We start from the raw sequence: 21,379 nt of genomic DNA, 5'->3' as shown, positions 1-21,379 counted from the left end.
TTAAACCCTGGTTATTATGTTTTAGTACATAGAACTGTTAAAGGTAGTATTTACATGTGACAGACCCACTTTAAATTTGCATTCACTCAGACTTGTGTTGACTGATGAGTGTCGCTATTCTGTTGAAGTAAGTGATGCATGATAATGAAGCAGAGAGCTTAAGGTTGATCAATGCGCGTTAATAGGTCAGTGGGTGGGTTCAGGGGCGAAGGTTGAATGAACATAGTCACAGGAGATCACGAGTGGGTCGTGGAACGGTCGATGCGCTTGGGGGATGACAGTGTGTTGCCAGCAGTGAAGGGGTGGCAGTGCGATCCTCCCCCTGCTGCAGCCTCCTCCCAGTGGGCAGCGGCATGGTGCTGTTAGGTTGTGTGTCCCTGCGTGTGCCTCGCAGTGTTACTGTAGCTGGCTGTGGTTGTCAGGAGGAGGAATGTGGGCTTCAGCATTGGTGTGCATTGTGACAGGCTCTTGGTGAATGCAACATCCCCCTGCGCTGTCACTTTCCAGCCCGCTGCAAGGAGATAAGCAGGAAGTAAGAAGCCACCTCTGCACACATCGGAGCTGTCTATCTCTATATGTATATAGATATACACATATATACGGTGTATAGATCCCTTACTAGCAGCGATCTCTCTTCGGACATCAGACGGGTGCTTTAAACCTCCTAGCCCGTCTCCTTCTTCCATCGGGATCGTGGGATTCATTTACAGCGCTGCGTTCTGCAGCTTCCTCACCATCACAACAGGGAAATAAAGGACCTGAATGAGGTGTGGGGGAATTGTCAAGATGGCAGCAGCAGGAGCAAGGAGGTTATGCGTTTAGTGCATGATCGCGGAGACACATAGAAGACCACGCTTCAGCCCATCTGGGACATTGCTGATTATGTGGATTCTCTGCAGAGTGTTGTCACAGCGCCCGATGAGGAAGGGGCTTTGAACGCGTTGGTGATCGCGCACGAACTCTCCTGGATGGGTGATTCCGTGACCGCACGTGAAGCAGCTTTTGCACGAGTTGCGTTTTCAGCCCTTTCTGCCCTACCTAATGCCCTTGCGTGGAAGCCGTGTGAGCGGAGGGGGGTATCTGCATAAAGCCACTGAAATCCGGACAGCGATCGCTCTATATACCCAGTGAGCGCTGCTGCACGGGGGAGCGCAGAGGACTCTGAGCACCCCGATCCCGTCTGCTGGGAGCTGGGCACCTGGCACAGGCATGGACGCCGTCTGAACGCTTCATCTTCCAGTACACCGTGGGCACTTACGAGACTTGTGCCATGTGCGCTCACTGACTTGCCCTGCGTTCGCTCTGGGTAAATAATATACGGCTGATCTTTCTGCGCACAGACCTGACATTTCGGGGAGGTTTGGGTGGAGGGCCAATCGGACAGTATGGCAGAAGCCTCCCCGTCTCCCTCCGTGTCCCCTGTGGGGGAGCTGGATATAGACCCGGACTTCGAGCCCCAGAGCCGGCCCCGCTCCTGCACGTGGCCCCTGCAGCGGCCCGACTCCCAAGTCAGCCCTGGCAAGCCTTGCCGCGGAGAGGTCGGGGACTCGTCCTCCTCTATCATCCCGGAGGAGGACGACGATGACGAGGAGGTGGCGGCTGCCTCCGCTGCTGTAGCCGGTGAGCCGTTGGAACGACGAACGGTGGTGCTGGTGAGCGGAGGTGAAGGGGGGACCATGACCGTGCTGGCGTCCCCGGTTGGCGGGGCGGAGGCGGCGCAGGCTCCGCTGGGAGGTGCCGGAGGAGCGGGAAGCGGAGCGGCCGGCCAGCAGCGGAAGTGCTCGTCCCGCAGGAACGCCTGGGGCAACATGTCTTATGCAGACCTCATCACCAGGGCCATAGAGAGCTCCCAGGACAAGAGGCTCACCCTGTCCCAAATATACGACTGGATGGTCCGCTCCGTGCCCTACTTCAAGGACAAGGGGGACAGCAACAGCTCGGCGGGGTGGAAGGTGAGCAGAGCTGCACTCTATTACAGCACCCTGTGGCGTGTGTGTGTGTGTATATATATATATATATATATATATATATATATACACACCACTGCAGGCCATTGGCATGGACACATTGTATATATATATATATATATACACACACACATTGTACAGCATGGCAGAATATGATGTAATAAATAATATATATATCGTATGTATATATTTATATATATACATATATAATATAAATCAATAATATATATATATAATATACATATTTGTCACTGTATGGAGATCCTTGTCTGATCATCCTGCTGAAACTACTGTGTAAGAAAAGTTGTGTTAGAAAGTATTATTATGTGTTCACCATGTGAAGTATCTGAGCTAATGACCTAGTATACCCAAGCAAAGTGGTTACTATTATATATTATTAACAAGCGTTCTATAACCAGTCATTCTATACATTGTCTAAGAATTGTATAGAAGACTTTGTTTACAACTAAATAAAATTAGTTCCAGCATGTGAGAACGGCCATTCATAAATAATGAGTCCGTTTTATATGTCTATTCGTTGCCAGACTTGCTCCATCAGTCCATATATACGTATGCCAGGTCCTTAAATAACATTTATGGATATTTCATATAGACTTCCATAAGTGAACATGCCCTACGCATTCATAGAGTGTGACTTGCAGCGGTTTATCTCGTCTCATTAAAATTAGCCACTTATATCCTACAATCTAGTATTAGCCTCTAGCTCCCTGCTGCCAAAAAATCACTTTCTGAATGCTTTTGGTGTTTGTTTCGGACAGAGAATAACAGTTTCACGTTCCGTGCATTACCTATAGACATGTGTTTTGTCACATGACCTCCCTCAGAGACAAGAGACCCTTGATTTGTTTTGTTTACAATGCTGCAGTAACATAAGGTCTTGGGATTTTTATTAACGGTTTGAAAAATGCTTTATACAGAAGGAAGGCAAGTTTTAAAAGTTCTGTCGTATTAAAAAAATACAACCATTATCACTATATATATATATATATATATATATATATATATATATATATATATATATCTTTCTCTTGAGGTCCTTATTCTCATCACTCTCATCACCCAGCCTATATATAGCATCATTATGTATAATATATATATATATATATATATATATATGTGTGTGTGTGTATAAACCTATACCCGTATCTGAATCAGAGCAGAGACTGCGCTCCAATGCTTTGGGGCAAAGCCTCTCATATTTGGTGATCTAGGCATCGTGCCCATTTTATAGAAGTGAAGTGATCTTTACATGCTACTTATTTATAAGCCATAACATATATAGCTTATTAACTAACTTATTCACCTTTTCATAGGTTAACCGGTCACCTCGGGTGCTAAGATGCAATCATTTAACCGTTTACCACAGTGCAGTAAGATAAGGGCTTCATTTATTTGTATAGTAGATCTAGATGAGATAGCTGTGGTAAAACGCGGTACACACAACAAAAAATGTTACAGTGAAAAAGTCATGAAAACTATGCAACAATATTACACGTTCTTTAAAAGTGCTACTTACAACAAGCATCATTTTGTGACACATCATCTTTGAAGGTGCTGTATATAGTGCAGAAATCGTACACGAATGCAGGAAATTAGGATCATGCATGGGAATGTCTGCGCATGCACACGCACCAAGAGTACACACACTCACTCTCCTAGTACAGTCTTCTTGACGTGCCAACAGGTCAGGGAAATGGGCAGAGCGGTTTCCATTCAGTAGTAATAATAAGCTTTTGAAATTAACAGAGCGTTGTCCCCATAACATGTTTCTATTAGTGGTTTCACCCTGGAAAAAGCTCTTAATCACCAACAAGGACCTGGCCCGCAATCTCCGTTCAAGCTCATCCCAATGGTGTTCAATGGGGTTGAGGTCAGGGCTGTGTGGGGGGCAGTCAAGTTGTTCCACAACAAACTCATCCTACCATGTCTTTATGGACCTTGCTGTGTGTACTGTGTCACAGTCATGCTGGAATAGGGCCATCCCCAAACTGATCCCACAAAGTTGGAAGTCTAGCATTGTCTAAAATGTCTTGGTACGCTGAAGCATTAAGATTTTCCTTCACTGGAAGTAAGGGGACAACCCCTAAAAAACAGCCCCAGACCATTATCCCTCCACCACTGAACTTTACAGTGGGCACTGTGTAGTCCGGTACGTAGCGTTTTATTGGAATCTGCCAAACTCAGCTTCGTCCTTCAGACTGTCAGATTCATCACTCCAGAGAACATGTTTCTGGTGCTCCGGTTTCCGGTGCTTTACACCACTGCAGCCGACGCTTGGCATTGTGCATAGTGATCTATGGCTTATGTGTAGCTGCTCGCCAATGATAACCCATTTCACGAAGCTCCCGACACACAGTGCTTGCGCTGATGTTGCTTTCAGAGGCAATTTGTACTTAGTGTTGCTGCACAGGACAGGCGATTTTTACATGCTGCACGCTTCAGCACCCAGCAGCCCTACTTCGTGAGTGTGCACGGCCTACTGCTTCGTGGCTCCTAGATGCTTCCACTCCACAATAATAGCACTTACAGTGGACCAGCACAGGCCTTTCATCAACTGGCTTCAAAAGTGGCATCCTATGCCATGTTTAAAGTCACTGAGCTCTTCGGTAAATACACCTGCTAGCAAAGGCTGTGCCTGAAACACCTTAACTCAATAATTAGGAAGGATCTTCACTTTTATGTCATATAGTGACTCCACCATACACACACACAGCCAGTCAATGTAGCGATTGCTGGCATAAAGGTATTAAATATATTAAGATGTTGCATACATATCAGACACATATGTTTTTTAAGCGACAGGGTCTCATGGTGAGCCATTACTGAAAGTTCCCGGGTATGAAGATATGCAACGGGTAACAAGACATGCGCAGGTTCCCCAACCTGAGGAATTTCTTGCTACCAATTTGGGTATATACTGTTGTATATTATTTAGTACACAGAGGTTATCTCTAATGTGTGTGTGGGATACATACAATAACACATACAGGTGAGATGTCACGTAGCATGTGAAACTGTAAATCATTTGCAGTCTATAGACATTGATTATACTTATTACTGTCACATGGAGTTGTTTGGTTACCGTACTTTGCCTCTGACATCGTTTGCGCAGGATGGCCACTCATACCATGAATCATTCTGTATACAGCCATGTAATTGTTCACCCACCTAGGAGTCTGCTTAGTAAATACTGGAGTCTATTTCACGTGTATGATCTACTGAATTGTACGTGCTGTAGCCTATGGGAGTGCCAACCACCAGGATCTCAATGTGATGCAAAACGTTTCTGATGACAACATGCGTGTATATGTAGGAAGTCCTAACTCGGAAAACATGTTTCTGGATTCGTGTTTAGTTTGATTCCACCCTTCTATTTACTAGAACTCATGTCATATTTTAGACAAGACAATTTAACGTGTGATTGGGTCAATTGTATAGGTACCAGCCAAGAGCTGGTCAAGTGGTGAACATCTAAAAGCCCTGAAGAGCTTCGTGAAGTAGGGACCAGAAATGATTGTTCAAACCAACACAGCTGGGTGATATTGCCTGTGGACAGCGGATTATAACTGCCTTGTTTTACGCCATCGCACAGTATTTCACGACGGGGTCAGTGAGCGAGATGAACCGGCTCAGACGCTGAGTTGCCGAAATAAACAAATGTGTCTAGCCTGAGGTGGGCGAGATTGAAGAACACCACTTGACAGGTCTGCAATGGACTTAATGACATCTCGCCCATCGATGCAGTGTCACAACCAGCAGTTTATTAAGAAGACCAATCACTTTCTATTTCCCGAGAGACAAAAGGATGGTCGCTCAACTAGGCAAAGAAGCGATTGCGTTATAAAACCTATTATATGCATACACTTGGCCAAATCATTGTGCTGCTCCTCTTATGATCAAGTCATGGCATAGAGAAAAAAACATAAGAGATCTAGCCGATGTACAGTAAAAATAAAAGTATAATTACGTTGATGGTTACCCGAAACAATAGCAGAACGCGTGTGCTTAGTATGTTGTGTGACATTGTTATTTTTTTCACATCTGCGTCTACTAAAGACATAGCGAAGCCATGTAATGGAAATATTCTTCAAGAATATTCAATATTTTTTAAGTTTACAGGTCCATGAAGTTCTGTTCTATATGTACAACTGACACTATGGGGCTGATGTATAAAGCAGACTTATATGTATAAATTACCTGCCTTATACATGCAAGTTTCTCAAAGAAAGAGGTATATTTCTGTTATGTCAAATTTCAATTACATAGTTATATATTTTTGTTGATAATGTATCATATAATTGTTTTCACATAAAGCTTGTAAAAAAAACCCCAATATTGCGGGAATGCATATTCAGACAGATTGAATACAGCATAGCAATATATCTCATACCAAGTAACCGCAAATACAACATGTATAGACATGTAACACCTACATTTTCATGATAGGGGTCGTATAGAAATACCTACAGTATATTCTTTGTTTTTTTGTTCCTAAGAAAGTCTGTGATTATATATATATATTTTTTTATTTTATTTTTTTTTAACTACAATTAATTACTTGTGCCCAGTTCTTGGTTGATGCGTCTCTTGTGACATGTCCTGTGTCCTTGGCCAGGATATAACAATTATTGTACGTGTTCAGCACAAGAACTACACGCTTGAACTAGAAATCATTTTTTAAACAATCTGGGTGAGAGGAAGGGAACGTTCCCTATCTTTCTGATTTTTAAAATGGATAAATATGCCCCTTGTAGAGCGCCGTGGAAAACGATGGCCTCATATATTTCTGTGCCGGGTTCTGTAATCTCCCTTTTTAGGGTGTTCATTGTATCAGCGCATTTAGCCTCTTCGGTCTTTGTATTAAAGAACACTGCCTTTCCCAGCTTTGCAATGCTTCATTTTGTCTGAATAGTTTCCATTGTACATCTCCTTGTAAAATTAAATGTAAACAAAACTAGAAGCAGGTAGGACTTGTTTTATGTAAGGTGACTTTAAACTGTTTGCTTTAGGAAGTTATCCAGCCCTGGTTAGCAACGTCTGATTTCTCAACAGCTCCTACCCTGTTCATATGGTACATTGTATTGTATATAGTATATATATGTAAATAGTGTATGTGTGTGTGTGTATATATATATATATGTGTCATATTGTATGTATATACAAAGTTCTATTCCAGTAGACAGCTTTGTAATTAAATTTATGTATTTTGGTTATACATATAGGGTGAGTCACATGTGGAGTTCCCGAAAGGGCATTACTTAAACCTAACCCCCCCGTCCGTTGGGAGACGGGATTGGGGGTTGAGATGGAGGGACCATTAGGGGTGCGTGCCTCCTTTATATATTAACCCCTCCAGTAGGGGATGGGTATTAAGGGAATATATCCCATGAGGATTATTTAATAACTTCCACCAGTAGGGTGGAGTAGGGTTAAGAAGGGAACAATAGTCGCCCTCAAATTGGTTAATAGGTGGGTTCTGGGAGGGAGTTTTACTGTGAACAGGGCAGTAGGGACAAGTTTAAAGTCGCATCTGTGTGCAAGTTTATGGAAGGTTGTCTTGTTTCTTGCGATTTGGCCATTGCTGTTTATTTTTTGCCAGTTTGCAAGCGCCTGCTCTTTAGTGAATAGCGAGGTCATCATGCCAAATTACAAAAACCTTTTTTGACTGTTTACAGGATAATCGAAAAGATGATGAGTCTATAAGCTCATCTGCTATTGTCCACGCTATAACATCAGACATCAAGTACTTGATTATAGCGCAAGAGCATAAAACAACATATATTTTTACTAGGTAGTTGACATTATGCTTAGAAAAACCACTTAAATAGTTACGTTTATAAATATTTTACTATTGTAAGTAGTGGGATCATTTTTTTTTCCGTTTCAAAGAGGTATAATAGAAGTCTATATATTAGCATTTACTATTGTTGTTTTAGTGTATTGAATGATTCCTCTATCTCCCTGTCAGCACATGCTTATGTCATTTTGTACATGTAGTGGGTTTGACTGGAACAAGAATGAACTGAATGAACTAGGCAGACGTGTGACAGATATTCAGACCATGGAAGTCTAAATCTACTGGTTGGAGCTGTCTGACTTGCTCGGGATGGCAGGGAAGATAGTATTTATCATTATTATTGTAAGAAATTATTATTATTTGCCATGCATGATGATGGAAAAACCCTTGTTTTACCCACAATTCCATATTACCATGTTATGCCTTTAAAAAAGGCTAAATTGTGTGTTTTAATTGTGTGTTCGCACTTTACCACAACCATTTGTCAATGTGGCCCTGGAAGCCAAAGGCATGCGTTTTAGTCTTGCACCGCCGACCCCGTGTTTGTCATTACTGTGTTCCGATTTGTGATGCAATTGTTGATTGTTTCGTGATTGCCTGTGTAATCAATAGCATTTGCTGATGTGCGTCACCACAAACGTTGTTCACTTCGACAGCCATTAATCTGCACCTTTGTAGATTATGGGGGGGGGGGGATTCTGGCATCTAACCGGTATAAGTGATGCAAGTTTATAGAGCAATCATTCACTTAAAACAGAGGACAGATCTTCCATAGATTTGCTGTGAAAGACTTCAAATAATCTTTTACATACGAGGTACTTTATAACTTTGGGCAGAATAGGTAGTTTTAAATTTAAGTTTTTTTCTCCCCAGTACAGTGTGTTGGCAGGGGCTATAAACACGCAGTTTTAAGAGGAACCGCCACATTGTACCCCCGATCTTGACTCTCAAATACAATATATTTTTTCTTTTCTCTGACTCTGCATCACATTTTAAACCGATGCCTCACCCTAAGGTAATTAGGGTGAAATCGGAAAACTGCATGGCGGTAAACAGTTTATAGCGCTGGGGGTTAACCTGCTGTCTGATAAAACAATGCAGGTAGCTTCCACTTCTTAGGATGACAGTAAGATTCCAGTGCAGTCTTTGATTAGGAATCATGGGAAATAAATAAAGGGACATTTGTAGGGCTGAAACAACTAATCGATAAAATCGATAATAATCGATAATGAAAATCGTTGTCAACGAATTTCATCATCGATTAATCGGATCGATTTTTATCGATTATAAAAAGAGGTTTTTTTCAGAGCAAGTGCTCTGAAAAACTCCTCTCCTTATATAATCCGACCTCAAACAGAGATCGGATTATAACACCGGAATCCAGATCCCCCGCAACGCTGCAGGGGACCTGGATTCCCCTCACTGTCGGCCGGTCTCTCACTTCCGTCTCTCTCCCCCTCCCATCTGCCTCCTCCCCCCTCCCATACATCACTCTGCCTCTCTACCCGGCAGCGTTACTGACAGGCATAGAAGCCTCAGTGTAAGTGAAGGTGAGTAACGGAGTCTGTCTGTGCGATGCAGACCCCCACCGGCTGACAGAGAATCATCCTCTCTGATAGCCGGCGAGGATCTGCATCGCACAGACAGCCTCCGTTACTGCCCTTCACTTACACTGTGGCTTCTATGAAGCTGCAGTGAAAGTGCCTTCAGTAACGGAGCCGGGTAGAGAGGCAGAGCGGTGTATGGTAGGGGGGAGGAGTCAGAGGGGTGCATGGGAGCCACCCTCCAATACACCACTCTGGCTCCTCCCCCTCTCATACGCCACTCTGCCTCTCTACCCGGCTCCCTGGTGTCTTGTCAGAAACGGAGGTTCACAGGAGGCAGAGTGGAGTATGGGAGGGGGGAGGAGGCAAAGTGATGTTTGGGAGGGGGAGGAGCCAACGTGATGTATGGGAGGAGGCAGAGTGGAGTATGGGAGGAGCCAGAGTGGAGTATGGGAGGGGGAGGAGCCAGAGTGGTGTATGGGAGGAGGCAGAGTAAAGTATGGGATGGGAGGAGCCAAAGTGATGTATGGGAGGGGAGGAGGCAGAGTGCTATATGGGAGGGGGAGGAGGCAAAGTGATGTATGGGAGGGGAGGAGCCAAAGTGATGTATGGGCGGGGGAGGAGGCAGAGTGGTGTATGGGAGGGGGGAGGAGGCAGAGTGGAGTATGAGAGGGGGGAGGAGCCAGAGTGGTGTTTGGGAGGGGGAGGAGCCAGAGTGGTGTATGGGAGGGGGAGGGGCCAGAGTGGTGTATGGGAGGGGGAGGAGCCAGAGTGGTGTATGGGTGAGTTATAGTGGTGTATGGGGGGTATTATGAATTTTTAGGGCATATAGGGGGTATAAGGCATATGGATATTAGGCATATCAGGGGGGCATAAAACAAATCTGGGGGTAAAAGGTATATCAGGGGGCTCAGTTGCATATCACTGGCATATAAGGAGTATAAGGCATATCAGGGGCACAGTGGCATATCAGGGGGCACAGTGGAATCTGGCATATAAGAGGTGTAAGGCATATATGGGGGCAGAGTGGCAAGCTGGGGGTCAGATGTGCATAACTGGGGGCAGTTTGGTAAATAAAAAAAAATTAAACAAGGCTTTTTTCTCAGTTTTTATTAAATATGAAAAATAGTTAGCATATGAATTAATATTTACTAATAACTTTGTATTAAAACCTAGTTTGAGAAGCACTGTGTTTGGGTTCTTGTAGCTTTTATTATTATGTCAGTAAAATAAGAAGGTGAATAGAGAGAGGCCATTGCAATAAAGAGATGAAAGTGTAAATTGTACGTTTTTTATTGCAATTTTTCTTCAATTTAAAATAATGTATTTTTTTATCCGATTAATCGATTAATCGACAAAATAATCGGCCAACTAATCGATTATTAAAATAATCGTTAGTTGCAGCCCTAGACATTTGCATGAAATAATGTAGCAACATACCTTGGAACTCTCTGGCTCTGGCAACCTGGAGCCCCCTCTGCGGGATGCAGGTAGGAGGTCCCACTGACATCGCTAGGCGCGCACCATTTTAGGGGGGGGGGTGAGGCATGCTGTAACACTGCTCCCGCATCCCAGTGTTTCCTCGTAGTGACCTGGAAAAAGTTCCCAGGTATGCCTAGCAATGCCTTTGCTGGATGTCAGGGCGTGAAAGTATACATCGGAATAATTTTAAAACTTAACAGTAATAATTATAACAGCAACAGTGGTTGATGGTTCTTAGTGCTGAATTCAAATATGGTTTTATCTTAGATGGGACTATTCCCCTTTAATGGATAATGACGGCAGGTAAATAGGGGCAACAATGTCGAGACTTGTTCAACAAAAACTCAAATGAGATAATGTAAATATTCATCTTATCGCCCCCTGCCCAACGCGCTCCTTTGTATCTTGAGGTGTATTTTCTTATGCCTTGGAAAATACAAAAGTGACTTTAGTCATAGCAGGTATTTTGCTAAAGGGGATAACACTGTGTATTTAGTGTTTACAGTATACATTTGACCTTTTACATTAACGTCATTATTAATGTTCCGCCGTTGTCAGGTTTAGACCTATTCCGTGACTCTATTCTAGGAGCTTTCTATTTAAAGCGCGGCTGTTTTTTTTCCAGTTTTATTGTAACCATCGGAGACAGATGAGCCAGGAAAGGTTTTCACTCATCTTTCTGACATTCTTGTCATGGCAGATTTCCTCAATCACTAAGCCAGTGTCCTTATAGAAATATCCAGCTCTTGCAACACAGTGTGGGGGGGGGGCAGGCGGTACCAGATGTAGACGCATCTGTTTCGAATCTCTATAGTGTCTCGGACATCACTTCCAAAAACCGATTTCTTCCCATAAATTTCACTTGAAATTTTGTGAACTCCCCAAGTTAAGTATACCAATGCAGACCTGATCCAACAGCTTCGTTACTAGGGGAATGTGAATAATGTCAGTGTTATTAACAGGATACTACTTGTTACGTTTTTTTCTACAGCGCTACAGAATATGATGGTGCTATATAAAACAATAAATAACAATAATAATGATATTGCTTAGTTAGCAAAAAAGACATCGTGTTAGCCAGCGACGGATCATGGGCAACAAAGGAATATTTGTATGAAGTGCCATAGCAGAGGCAGATGCGATGACAGACTTGGAAAATATAAATCCGAATAACGGTTCATTGCTAATAAATAAAATAGTAATAATACAAGGTGATTAGGGGTATTTACTGCCGGATTTCCCTCACATATGACTGCTATTTGAATATTTAAGATCTCTAGAAAGAAAATAGTAAAACAGATGTTGTTGGTGCAGTTGACATTAATTCTGCTTCATTTTTCTATGATTGCAACATTTGCCCTAAAAAACAACTGTTTAAGATCTGAGAAATCCTTTTTGAAAATCTGTTTTCTGCTTTTTTTTTGTGCGTGTGTGTTTCTTTTTCTAGTTTACGAAGCAAAGTGTTCATTCTGAGTTAATGTTTTTTATTATTTTTTTTTCTTTTGTTTTGATCCACGAAAGAACTTGGCTTGTCAAAGGAAAGTGCAGACGGTTGCTAAACTGGGTCTTTGTTTCAGTTTTCCTTGGCTTGAAATAAGATGTAGGCCCACAACTGGAGACCTTTTGACGTATGCCTTTCATAAGCAAAGAATTTGCTGCCTCGCGAATTGAAGTTTGCATACACTCTCGCACACCCCATGCTAACATGTAGCGATCATTGTTTACTTCCTGTGTAAGTCCTGGTACATTCAGTACCAAGAAATAGGAGTTGTTCACATAAGCACCAGTGCCAGATTTATCTTCTAATCCAGTTTTCCCCTCTCAGCCCAGGACAGATTATAAATGTGTTGCACGCTTTTGTTCTTTTGCTTCTTCGGTTTATCATTTTTTTTTCTGCTTAACAAGTTTAAATTCCTACTTGAGTGCTCCGTTTCATGCTGTTTGAATGTTATGTAGCACTTGTAATAGTAAACCATGCTGGTCAATGTGTGTTATAAAACAACACACAAACAGGGCACTGGTGTGCTTTAGAGGTCGGAGAGCTGGGCTGAATCAGATTACTTGCATTACTGTTTGAGTCATGTGTGAGCTTAGCTGGTCATGCCTATTGAATTCCGTAAGGCCTTATGCACATCCATATGGAAATATATTTATCCGATATTATTATTATTATTTAATGTTTTATATAGCGACATGCCTCGCACGCTCCCTGTTTTGTCAAGTCTGGCATTTGACTCAAGCCCATAATGGCCAAGTGGCCATCATTAAGCAAGATGTGCTAGAATATTTGTATAAAAATTTTAAACAAAATTTTTTTTTTTTTATTATTATTTTAAAATATGATTCCAGACAACCCTGCAAGAAGGGCTTAGCTATGTAATGTAATGTAAAACATTTTAAACACACAAAATTATGTGCCCAAAACAAATGAGGATTGCATAGCATAGCAGAAAAAGGAATGTGATGGAAAACCAATGAGTGTTAAGAAAGTACTTGTTTACAAAAACACGCTTAGAGAGTTTCAAAAACTCACCAATGTTTCGAGTGCCTAACATGGACATTGGAGTAAGAAATGTTCAAAGTGTATTGGAAGATCTAAAAGTGCAATTTTTTCCAAAAATTCCAGAACATGACATACAAATTTAAACTACAATAAGTTAGAGGGTGGGCTGTCCAAGGAAAGAACACAATGCAGTCCACTTGATTGGAAACAATACATTGTGGGATTGCAACCCCACCTCGGTGGAAGAAAAGTGGAGGAAAGAATGCAATTTGATTTGTTTAACACTATGTATAGTTAGAGAGGTCGAACTCATTCGAAAAAAATGCAGGCGAAATTTACACTATACCTTACTTTTAAATATCTACTCATGTTAAATTCTTAACACCAACACATTCATAATACAAGTTCGGTTTACAAAAGGGGTTTCACTTAACTAACAAAGTGTTTTACGCCTATCTTATTAAGACCAAAAAAAGGCTTTACTGTGGAAAAAGCCCTGCCTTTACTTGTGTTGATGCTGGAATAAGCGTGAGTGGGGGTTGAGGAGAAGAAGTGGTGTAGAGTTTCACGGAGTCCCTCCTTAGTCAATAACATACACTCTTCACTGAGTTAACAATTTTAAAAGGAAAAGCCGGGGCTGATGCAAGAGCTGCAAATGTGTTAACTTAGACAGGGTGTGCAATGTTACATGAAGTGAAAATAACATATATTGTTTGACTTGGTCTAGAAGTTTGTATCGCAGTTGTAGGCCTCTAAATATCTGCATGGCTTTGGCGATAAACGCTTATTTAGTAACATTCACAGACATCAAACCAGTGGCTGCTTATAAGACCTACTTCCACGCTCAAGACATTTCTAATCAGAATTAATCGTAGTACTTCAGCCATTGATCTGCAGGTTTGGACTCAAGTCTCCCCTAAAAATCAGGTATATCTTTTTGCACTAGTGTGGAAACCTCAAAAATGCTGGGAGGTATAGCACTTACTCAGGCCTCTTATCTAATGAAACATAAAGAGCGAGTTTGTTACTAGTGTAGGCAGGGCCGGCCTTAGGGGTGTGCGACCTGTGCGGCCGCACAGGGCGCCATGGCAACAGGGGCGCCGTCCGGGACTTAAATTATTACATCGTTTGTTTTTTTTGTAACTTTATTTAACATCCTCCATGTTAAATAAAGGTTTTTTTTACTTTATTTAACATGGAGGATATTAAATAAAGTTAAATGGTGTTTTCATTTAAGTCCCGGGCAGGGGCGGCTCAGCGCCCCTCACTCTCCTGGACTCCGTCGCGGTGCCGGCGTGTCGTTGCACTTTTATTTCCGCTGCACGCAAGGGGGCCACAAACTAAAGGATTACGTTAGCCTCCCATGGAGGTAAGTTAAAGGTGTTGTTCTGTGCCTTCCGTCTGGGTAATTATCAGTGTGGCCAATGACCAGTCTGGGTCTGATAGCGACCATTTCTCACACTAGCGTATTACCATTTTCCTCATTGTTATTGTTCACTGCTCCTTAGTAGGCACGTATTTAGTTTTATATAGTAAAAAATATATACTCTGTAATTTTACAAATAATCCATTCATCATGTTTGTTTTCTTGCCCCTTGGTTTACCCTTTGAATGCCTGGTGTGCAATGTATTGCACAACCTTCGGGCACTCTTAAGAGTTAAGCTAACTGTCTGGTACTTACCGAAAATAAGTGTACTATGGTTTTCTGCGAAATGTTAGTTTGGAAGAAGCTCATCCCTCAGTGTAATCCAAACTCAATGTGGTAGGCGGCTACATGTAATTTTCTCTTCCTGCACAGCATTGCTGTGGACAGTATGTTCTTTTAGATCCAGGATCGCAGCCGAGAAAGTTAAAGACTTTGAACGATGGTTCACCTTCTGTGTTTGGGGTCAGCCATTCAGGAAGCAATTTGTAATTTTTTTCAAGTTCGTTTGCAAACAGACAGTGTCTTATGCAGTAAAGTGTGTTGTGGCAGAAAAAAGCTCACTTTTTATTTATTAATTTATTTATTGAGAACATTCGAGGAAAGACTGCCATAGTAGACAACCAGGGCTGTAGTCTTTCTTCTATTAGTAACTTAAATCTTTTCAGTATAAAATGTATTGTGAAAACCGGCGTGGTAAGGTTTTGCTGCAGAAGATCAAGGTATTCAGTATTATAGCCCGCTACAATAAAAGAAGTTATTAAAACAAAACACTGTGTTGTTAAAATACAGTGTAACAAATATTACTCTGAAAAGAAAATGTTAAAGGCAGAAGTTATAGGTTATATATAAAGAGCCATTGTGAAATTACCATGGAAGGAAGCGGACTGTTCTTGGTGACCCTCCATATTTTCCAGTATGCCCTAACGCTATAGCATGTACCAGTATTTGAGAGAAGGTGGTATTTATTTCTGTTAGTTTAATAGCAGCATTTGTGTTTGTGTGCAATCAAAGGTGTCACATACAGATTTTATTAGAGGGCTTAAAGGGCCTTTATAATCAGGATCAATGCATTCGGTTTATGAGAGTTTACCATTTGGGGTTTTTCCATTTGCGTAACCTTGCTCTTATAGTCACTGTGATCAGTAAGTTGATTGTTGTAAGAGAGAAAGATGGACGTGAAGGTTCTGGACTCCCCACTTAATCTGTAAGGGTTCATTCTGATATTTTTAATGGCAGCGATAAATTACGAGTTTGGTTTATTTGCACTGAATACGATTTGACCCTTTCTTTACTGATCCTCAGGGATTTTTAATTGTAATGGCAAAAAAAAAGTGTCACAAAACGTCACGGATTACTGCAGGGGAATACTGATACATACCAACTTTGGTAGCAATTTTTTAAAACAAAGATTTTAATGACGCGATTGTTCCTTTAGAGCAGTCAATATGGCAGAAACTAAGTCTTTCTCCTGAAGGTGTGCCGAAGATGGTCATGGTCGCTGTTTAAAAGCAGAACCGTTGTATTAGATGTTGATTGTAACTCCCAGGGACAACCAGTTGTGTATTTGTGCTATGTTTGAATACCATTTTTACTTATGGACAAAACCCACACAGTGTGAGTGACTTCGGATTGCAAATGCTAGAGAAACCATAGTTTATGGTAATATAAAATACCGATAATTACTAATTTAATGGCTTTTTACGTTTATGTTGGAACAGCTACATAATATCTTTACTCTACAGACCATTCATATAACGCTTTCTCTTTTAAGCTTCAGTTTTATTTTAACCCAGTATACTTTTTTTTGACAAGGAAGTGGTCTTCTTTAATAATTATTTCTTTACCGGAACTGTTTCCACAAACTTATTTCACTTCTTATTGAGATTTTCCCAAAACGTCATACCCGAGGTTTGAAATACCTATTATCGTGTTACTCCCATGAAATTATTACTGTTCCTACTGTGATTTTGTATTGCACTAATGATTGCGGACTGATAGTGTATCCTGGCCTGACCCCTATGAAACCTGTTTTGCATTCATCTTTACATTTCATTCATCGTTATTATAATTCCAACATTTACAGGGACAAAGATCGTAAAGGAAGGTGTTGTGGCCCTGAATACATCAGATTGGTCTGGTTCAGCCTTTCCATCACGTGATTGGATACCTTACACAAGTCCATCATGTATAGTGCATTCTCCTACACAATGCCTACACAATCCTATGTCATGTTTCTTCCAGGCTCCGATTAAGCATCTGTGCTTACATAAGCCTTCTGTTTGTACTCTCTGCCCGATTGGTCGTAATACTTTTTGATCATGACCAATCTGGAAGGATCAAGAGCCTTGTCACTTAGCAACTGTGAGCGATCCCGTTGAATGAGATTATTGGCAGGCCTGGGGCAAACCATGTACCGGCAGCTGTCCAAAAATCCAAAAATATTGCCTGCGTGCCTGTGGTGTTAGGGATAGGCGGTAACCGTATTTCCACCTGGCACGTCACTTATAATTATTGTGACTGACATAACTGGTACTAATTATTCCAAATTACTATGAGTGTCACAAATAATCTTAAAGAGGCACACAAGAACAACTTACTTTTAATCACATGTAAGGATTTCACCCTTTTTTATATTCTAAAGAATATGCAGGTTTGTGAAGAGGTGGCAGCAGGACACAAAAGACATATAGCTTTATACCCAGTAGAGCTTACTGAGCTCAGCTTTATAAAAGGGATTATGGCAAATGGACCGCAAAACCCTATAGGCGGCTGGTAGGTGACTGTATTAACTATTAGGGGGTCCCAGCACATGCATTTAATTTTATTACTAGCTGTTCAAATCAGCTTTATATTCCATATCTACGTTAGATTGTCAAAAAGTTGATCTGTCACTTTTTTACGGTTCTATACACTAGATAAACATATGTAATGGTCTTTACATATTAAAGTAATTAATATATACCGTGACACTGTACAGCCGCATGGAGAGGTTTTGTGTGTATTTTGTGCACAGATGATGCATTTGGAGAGCAGGGAGGGCCAGGCTCCAAACGCCAACTCCAGTGTTGCAACAGACTTAAGTCCATACCACATTTTGAAAGTCCACTCCAGGACTTTGATGACGTCCGCATCATGTGCTCACAATCGGGAGACTGTTGAAGGGAGAGGATGTTCCCCTGTTTTCCCAGGGCAAGGAGAAGCCCTGAAGAATATCCTTGAGCCAAGTGTGGCACTCCCAGCCGTGACTTTTTGTCCTGGGGACATTTTCCAGAGCCTGGTTTAGCTGGGTCTAGCAGGGTGGTTTAAGTTAGTGGATGTCTCCTTTATGAGTCAGCCACCCCACGCAGGGTCTGATTTCACGTAAAACAGTTTCTGGATTACACGGAAATTTTTGAGAAAATGAAAATGTAATAATTTAAATATGCGTGGTGATAGGTGCAAGGATTTCCTAACACAAGGCAAAGGACCATATAGTGAGATCTTACAACAGTTAGAGAAATATGGCATATAGAGTGCCAAATGGCTTTTACCTAATGAAATGCCATCTATATAGAAGTGTTAACATAGAAAATAATAATAATCACGGCCAAATATCATAGAAATATACTAAGTTGTAGTAGTATAGCCCCTGGCCATTGAAGCCTGGATCATCTGCCATGTCTTGTGCATCAAAGAGCTTCCAGCACTCAAAGAGTTATGTGTCGGTTTTGCTGCAGCGGCTGATTTTCTATAGGCTGTCCTGCCATCCCTCCCCCTCCTCTTATTGGCTGCCTGTGCTGAGCTCGCCTCAGCTGACTAGAAGTTAATATAGGTCAGCAGAGAAATGTGGAATTGACTGGCTGTCCTTCCCCAATCAAGCTTTGTTTAATCTGGAACAGCTCCAGCTCTTTCTAAATACTATCCTACACTTTCAGCACATGCAACGTGACAAAAATAGGCCACATCAGGGCAAAGTTTACCGCAGATATTTCACTCGAAAATCTCCACTTGCAAAATTCAACACCTGCAAGGGCTTACTTTGTAAGTTTGTGCAGACCAAAAGCCCAGTGTGTTTGTTACACAGTTTTTCTTTAAGCCGCACTTGCTTATTTTCTTACGAGATCCACCCCAACCACTTTGCTCTGCTAGATCTGATTGTAAATGCTGGAAGGAACAGATCGCCTGCAAGCCAAGAAAGAGGGCAAATGCATGGGGGGGAGGGTACAATGACATTCGTGAAATAAGCATGTGTCCATGATCACTAATCGCTAATCCACAAACCATAGTATTTTGTTTCCCCACTTTTTTCAGGATGGAAAGACTAATCAATCCCAATGTGGATAGAGAGATTGTAAACTCGTTTCTGTAAGTCAAATTGCTATGTTATATACTACCTGTTATGTCCCGTCTACCCCTTGTACAGAGCTACGGAATATGACGACGCTATGTAACACAATAGTAAATAGTAATCTTAAACACAAAAAAAGTACAAGAGGCAAGTCCTTTTCAAAGGAGAAGTGTAAGGACAAGAAGTCATAATCTAATACTAAAGGGTCAGATGTAATGATGTAATGTAAAGATATTTTACTTTACAGAGAAAAAGGTAGATAAGGAACGGCAGGGGTGATAGATACGTTAATAAAGAACTTAGACTTGCATATGGATATCCTGAAGAACCAAGCAAGTTTGAGGTCTTTACAGCTGGAATAATGGGAATAGATGGGCCGAATGGGTCTTATCTGCCTTCAAGTTCTATGTTTCTATTGTGGCATGACTGAAAAGGCATATCACCGTGTTAAAATAATACATTACTTTTGCCTTTTTGCAAGGGCTCTAAACCAAGTGAAATGATTGAATCACCTTCACATTGTGTTGTACACTACAAAAGCATCCTTACAAATATCGAGCCGTGCTTTCATTAAAAGCCTTTTCAAGGCTAATTCAGGCTTTTTAACACGAAGAGCCACTCGCCGTCCATCCAGTTCCGTGATTAAACTACATAACCTGTACACAATACGTCAGTAGGCAGAGCAAAGCAATGCCCACTAGCGTTAAGAAAAACATATTTACCTACAATATCGCGCAAAAAAAGAAAAGAAATTTCATTTATTTATATAGAGGCTGCAGATTCCCTAGCGCTGGCTACAAGGCTATAAAGGTATAAAGAGTTCTCTTATAACACAAGTGTTGTCATATATGTTGATCTAGATTCCTAATTATACAAACAACCTTTTCTGTAAGTTCTAGATTCTTTTATTTTCTCAATTTTACGTTTACTGACAACAGGGTAGGTTCACGTTGCAAACTCAGCACATTATGATGTCAGAATCAAGCCCTGTAGGTAAACTATACCTGTCATGGACAAGTCCCTTCTCTAAATCGGAGGGTCAGCTTTCAATTCAGCTGTTTAATAAATGATTCGTACGCGACCTAACAAAGTACAGCAATGCGAAACGAGACCCGCGGGGAAGACGATCGCGGTGGCAGGTAGTAAATTTAGAAAAAACCCATAGCATCCAGACACATACTTCTGTGTAGTGTCATCATACAGGACATCTGCGTAGGTGTCAGGTTTGGTGGAACGTCTGTGGCGTTACGGAGCAGCGTGTGACCCATGCTATTAAAGGAAAGCAGACTGTTTTCACACTGTCCGGCCCAAAGTAGCAACTAAGGGGAATTATTTGGATTCTGCAAACGTGGAGCCTGGTTTACTTTTCAAGTAATTTTATTTATGAGCGTGTTTTAAATTTATTATTTTTTTTGTTTAGTGGCAGCACAGGCTTTTAATATATCATTTTTCAAGGCAGTACCATAAGTACACCCTTTATCACACTGATGTCCTATATAGTATTTCATCATGACGTCAGAGATGCAACAATGGTCAGCTAGAAGCTGTCAGAACAGTGGTGAGATACAATAATCAGTGGGGTAATCTGGCTCACTAGTGAATGCAGTTGTTAGTACCATTTTTTTTTCATTTGATTTGTTAAACCAGTTTCAATAAATAGCCTTATTGACATGTAATCTGGTTATTAAGCTGAAATATGTAAACATTGATGTGGCAGGTTCTCATTAACTTTCGTCTTGAGGAATTGCACCAGTGGCGGGGACCTTCAATGTCTGAAAGGTTGTTGGGTGGTTAATAGGCTGTGCATAATAACACACAGGGGTTTTTCAACATTTTGTCTCCATCTCTCGTCTCGTGCTTTAGACATTGTGTACTGCCAATGATACAGCATTGAGTTGACATGCATACACACGAACAAAAACACATTCAAAAAGACTTGTAATGATGCTTGCATGCATTTTAATGGTTAGGAACCTTTGCTAAGAGAAAACAGATGTTCTCATAGTTGGGTGGATGGTCGAACTGTGTGTGATTAGCTGCTTTAGCTTTGAGTTGATTTTTTTCAGACATTTATCTTCACTATCACCATAAAGTGGCCTCAGTGCCCATGACCCTTCCTTGAACTTGTGTGTTGAGTTTACCAAGGAACATATGGTTTGGCCTCTCTGTGACACACAAATTACAATTTGAAAACTGGCCCCAGTGTTTTGCGGTCTCCTATCTTGGTTCAGCGCTAGTATTTTTTTTAATGAAAGACCAGAATGTCCACGTTCCTGATGAAGTAGTGCACAAAACTGGTCGGGTGCCTAAA

General features: G+C 41.4%; 1 protein-coding gene across 1 annotated transcript in view; it reads left to right on the top strand.

Moving 5' to 3' along the window:
• Positions 1-1,384: 1,384 nt before the first annotated feature.
• Positions 1,385-21,379, top strand: part of FOXO3 (forkhead box O3) — a 59,852-nt gene continuing 39,857 nt past the window's right edge. The window contains exon 1 of the mRNA XM_053459950.1: positions 1,385-1,952. Coding sequence (XP_053315925.1) covers positions 1,386-1,952 — 567 coding nt within the window. The 5' untranslated portion in view covers position 1,385. The remainder of the gene's footprint in view (positions 1,953-21,379) is intronic.

The sequence above is a fragment of the Spea bombifrons genome, chromosome 3, assembly GCF_027358695.1.
Source record: "Spea bombifrons isolate aSpeBom1 chromosome 3, aSpeBom1.2.pri, whole genome shotgun sequence".
Classification (NCBI taxonomy): Eukaryota; Metazoa; Chordata; class Amphibia; order Anura; family Pelobatidae; genus Spea; species Spea bombifrons.
Note: the sequence above shows the minus strand (reverse complement) of the source record. Positions and strands in the feature narration are given on the sequence as shown.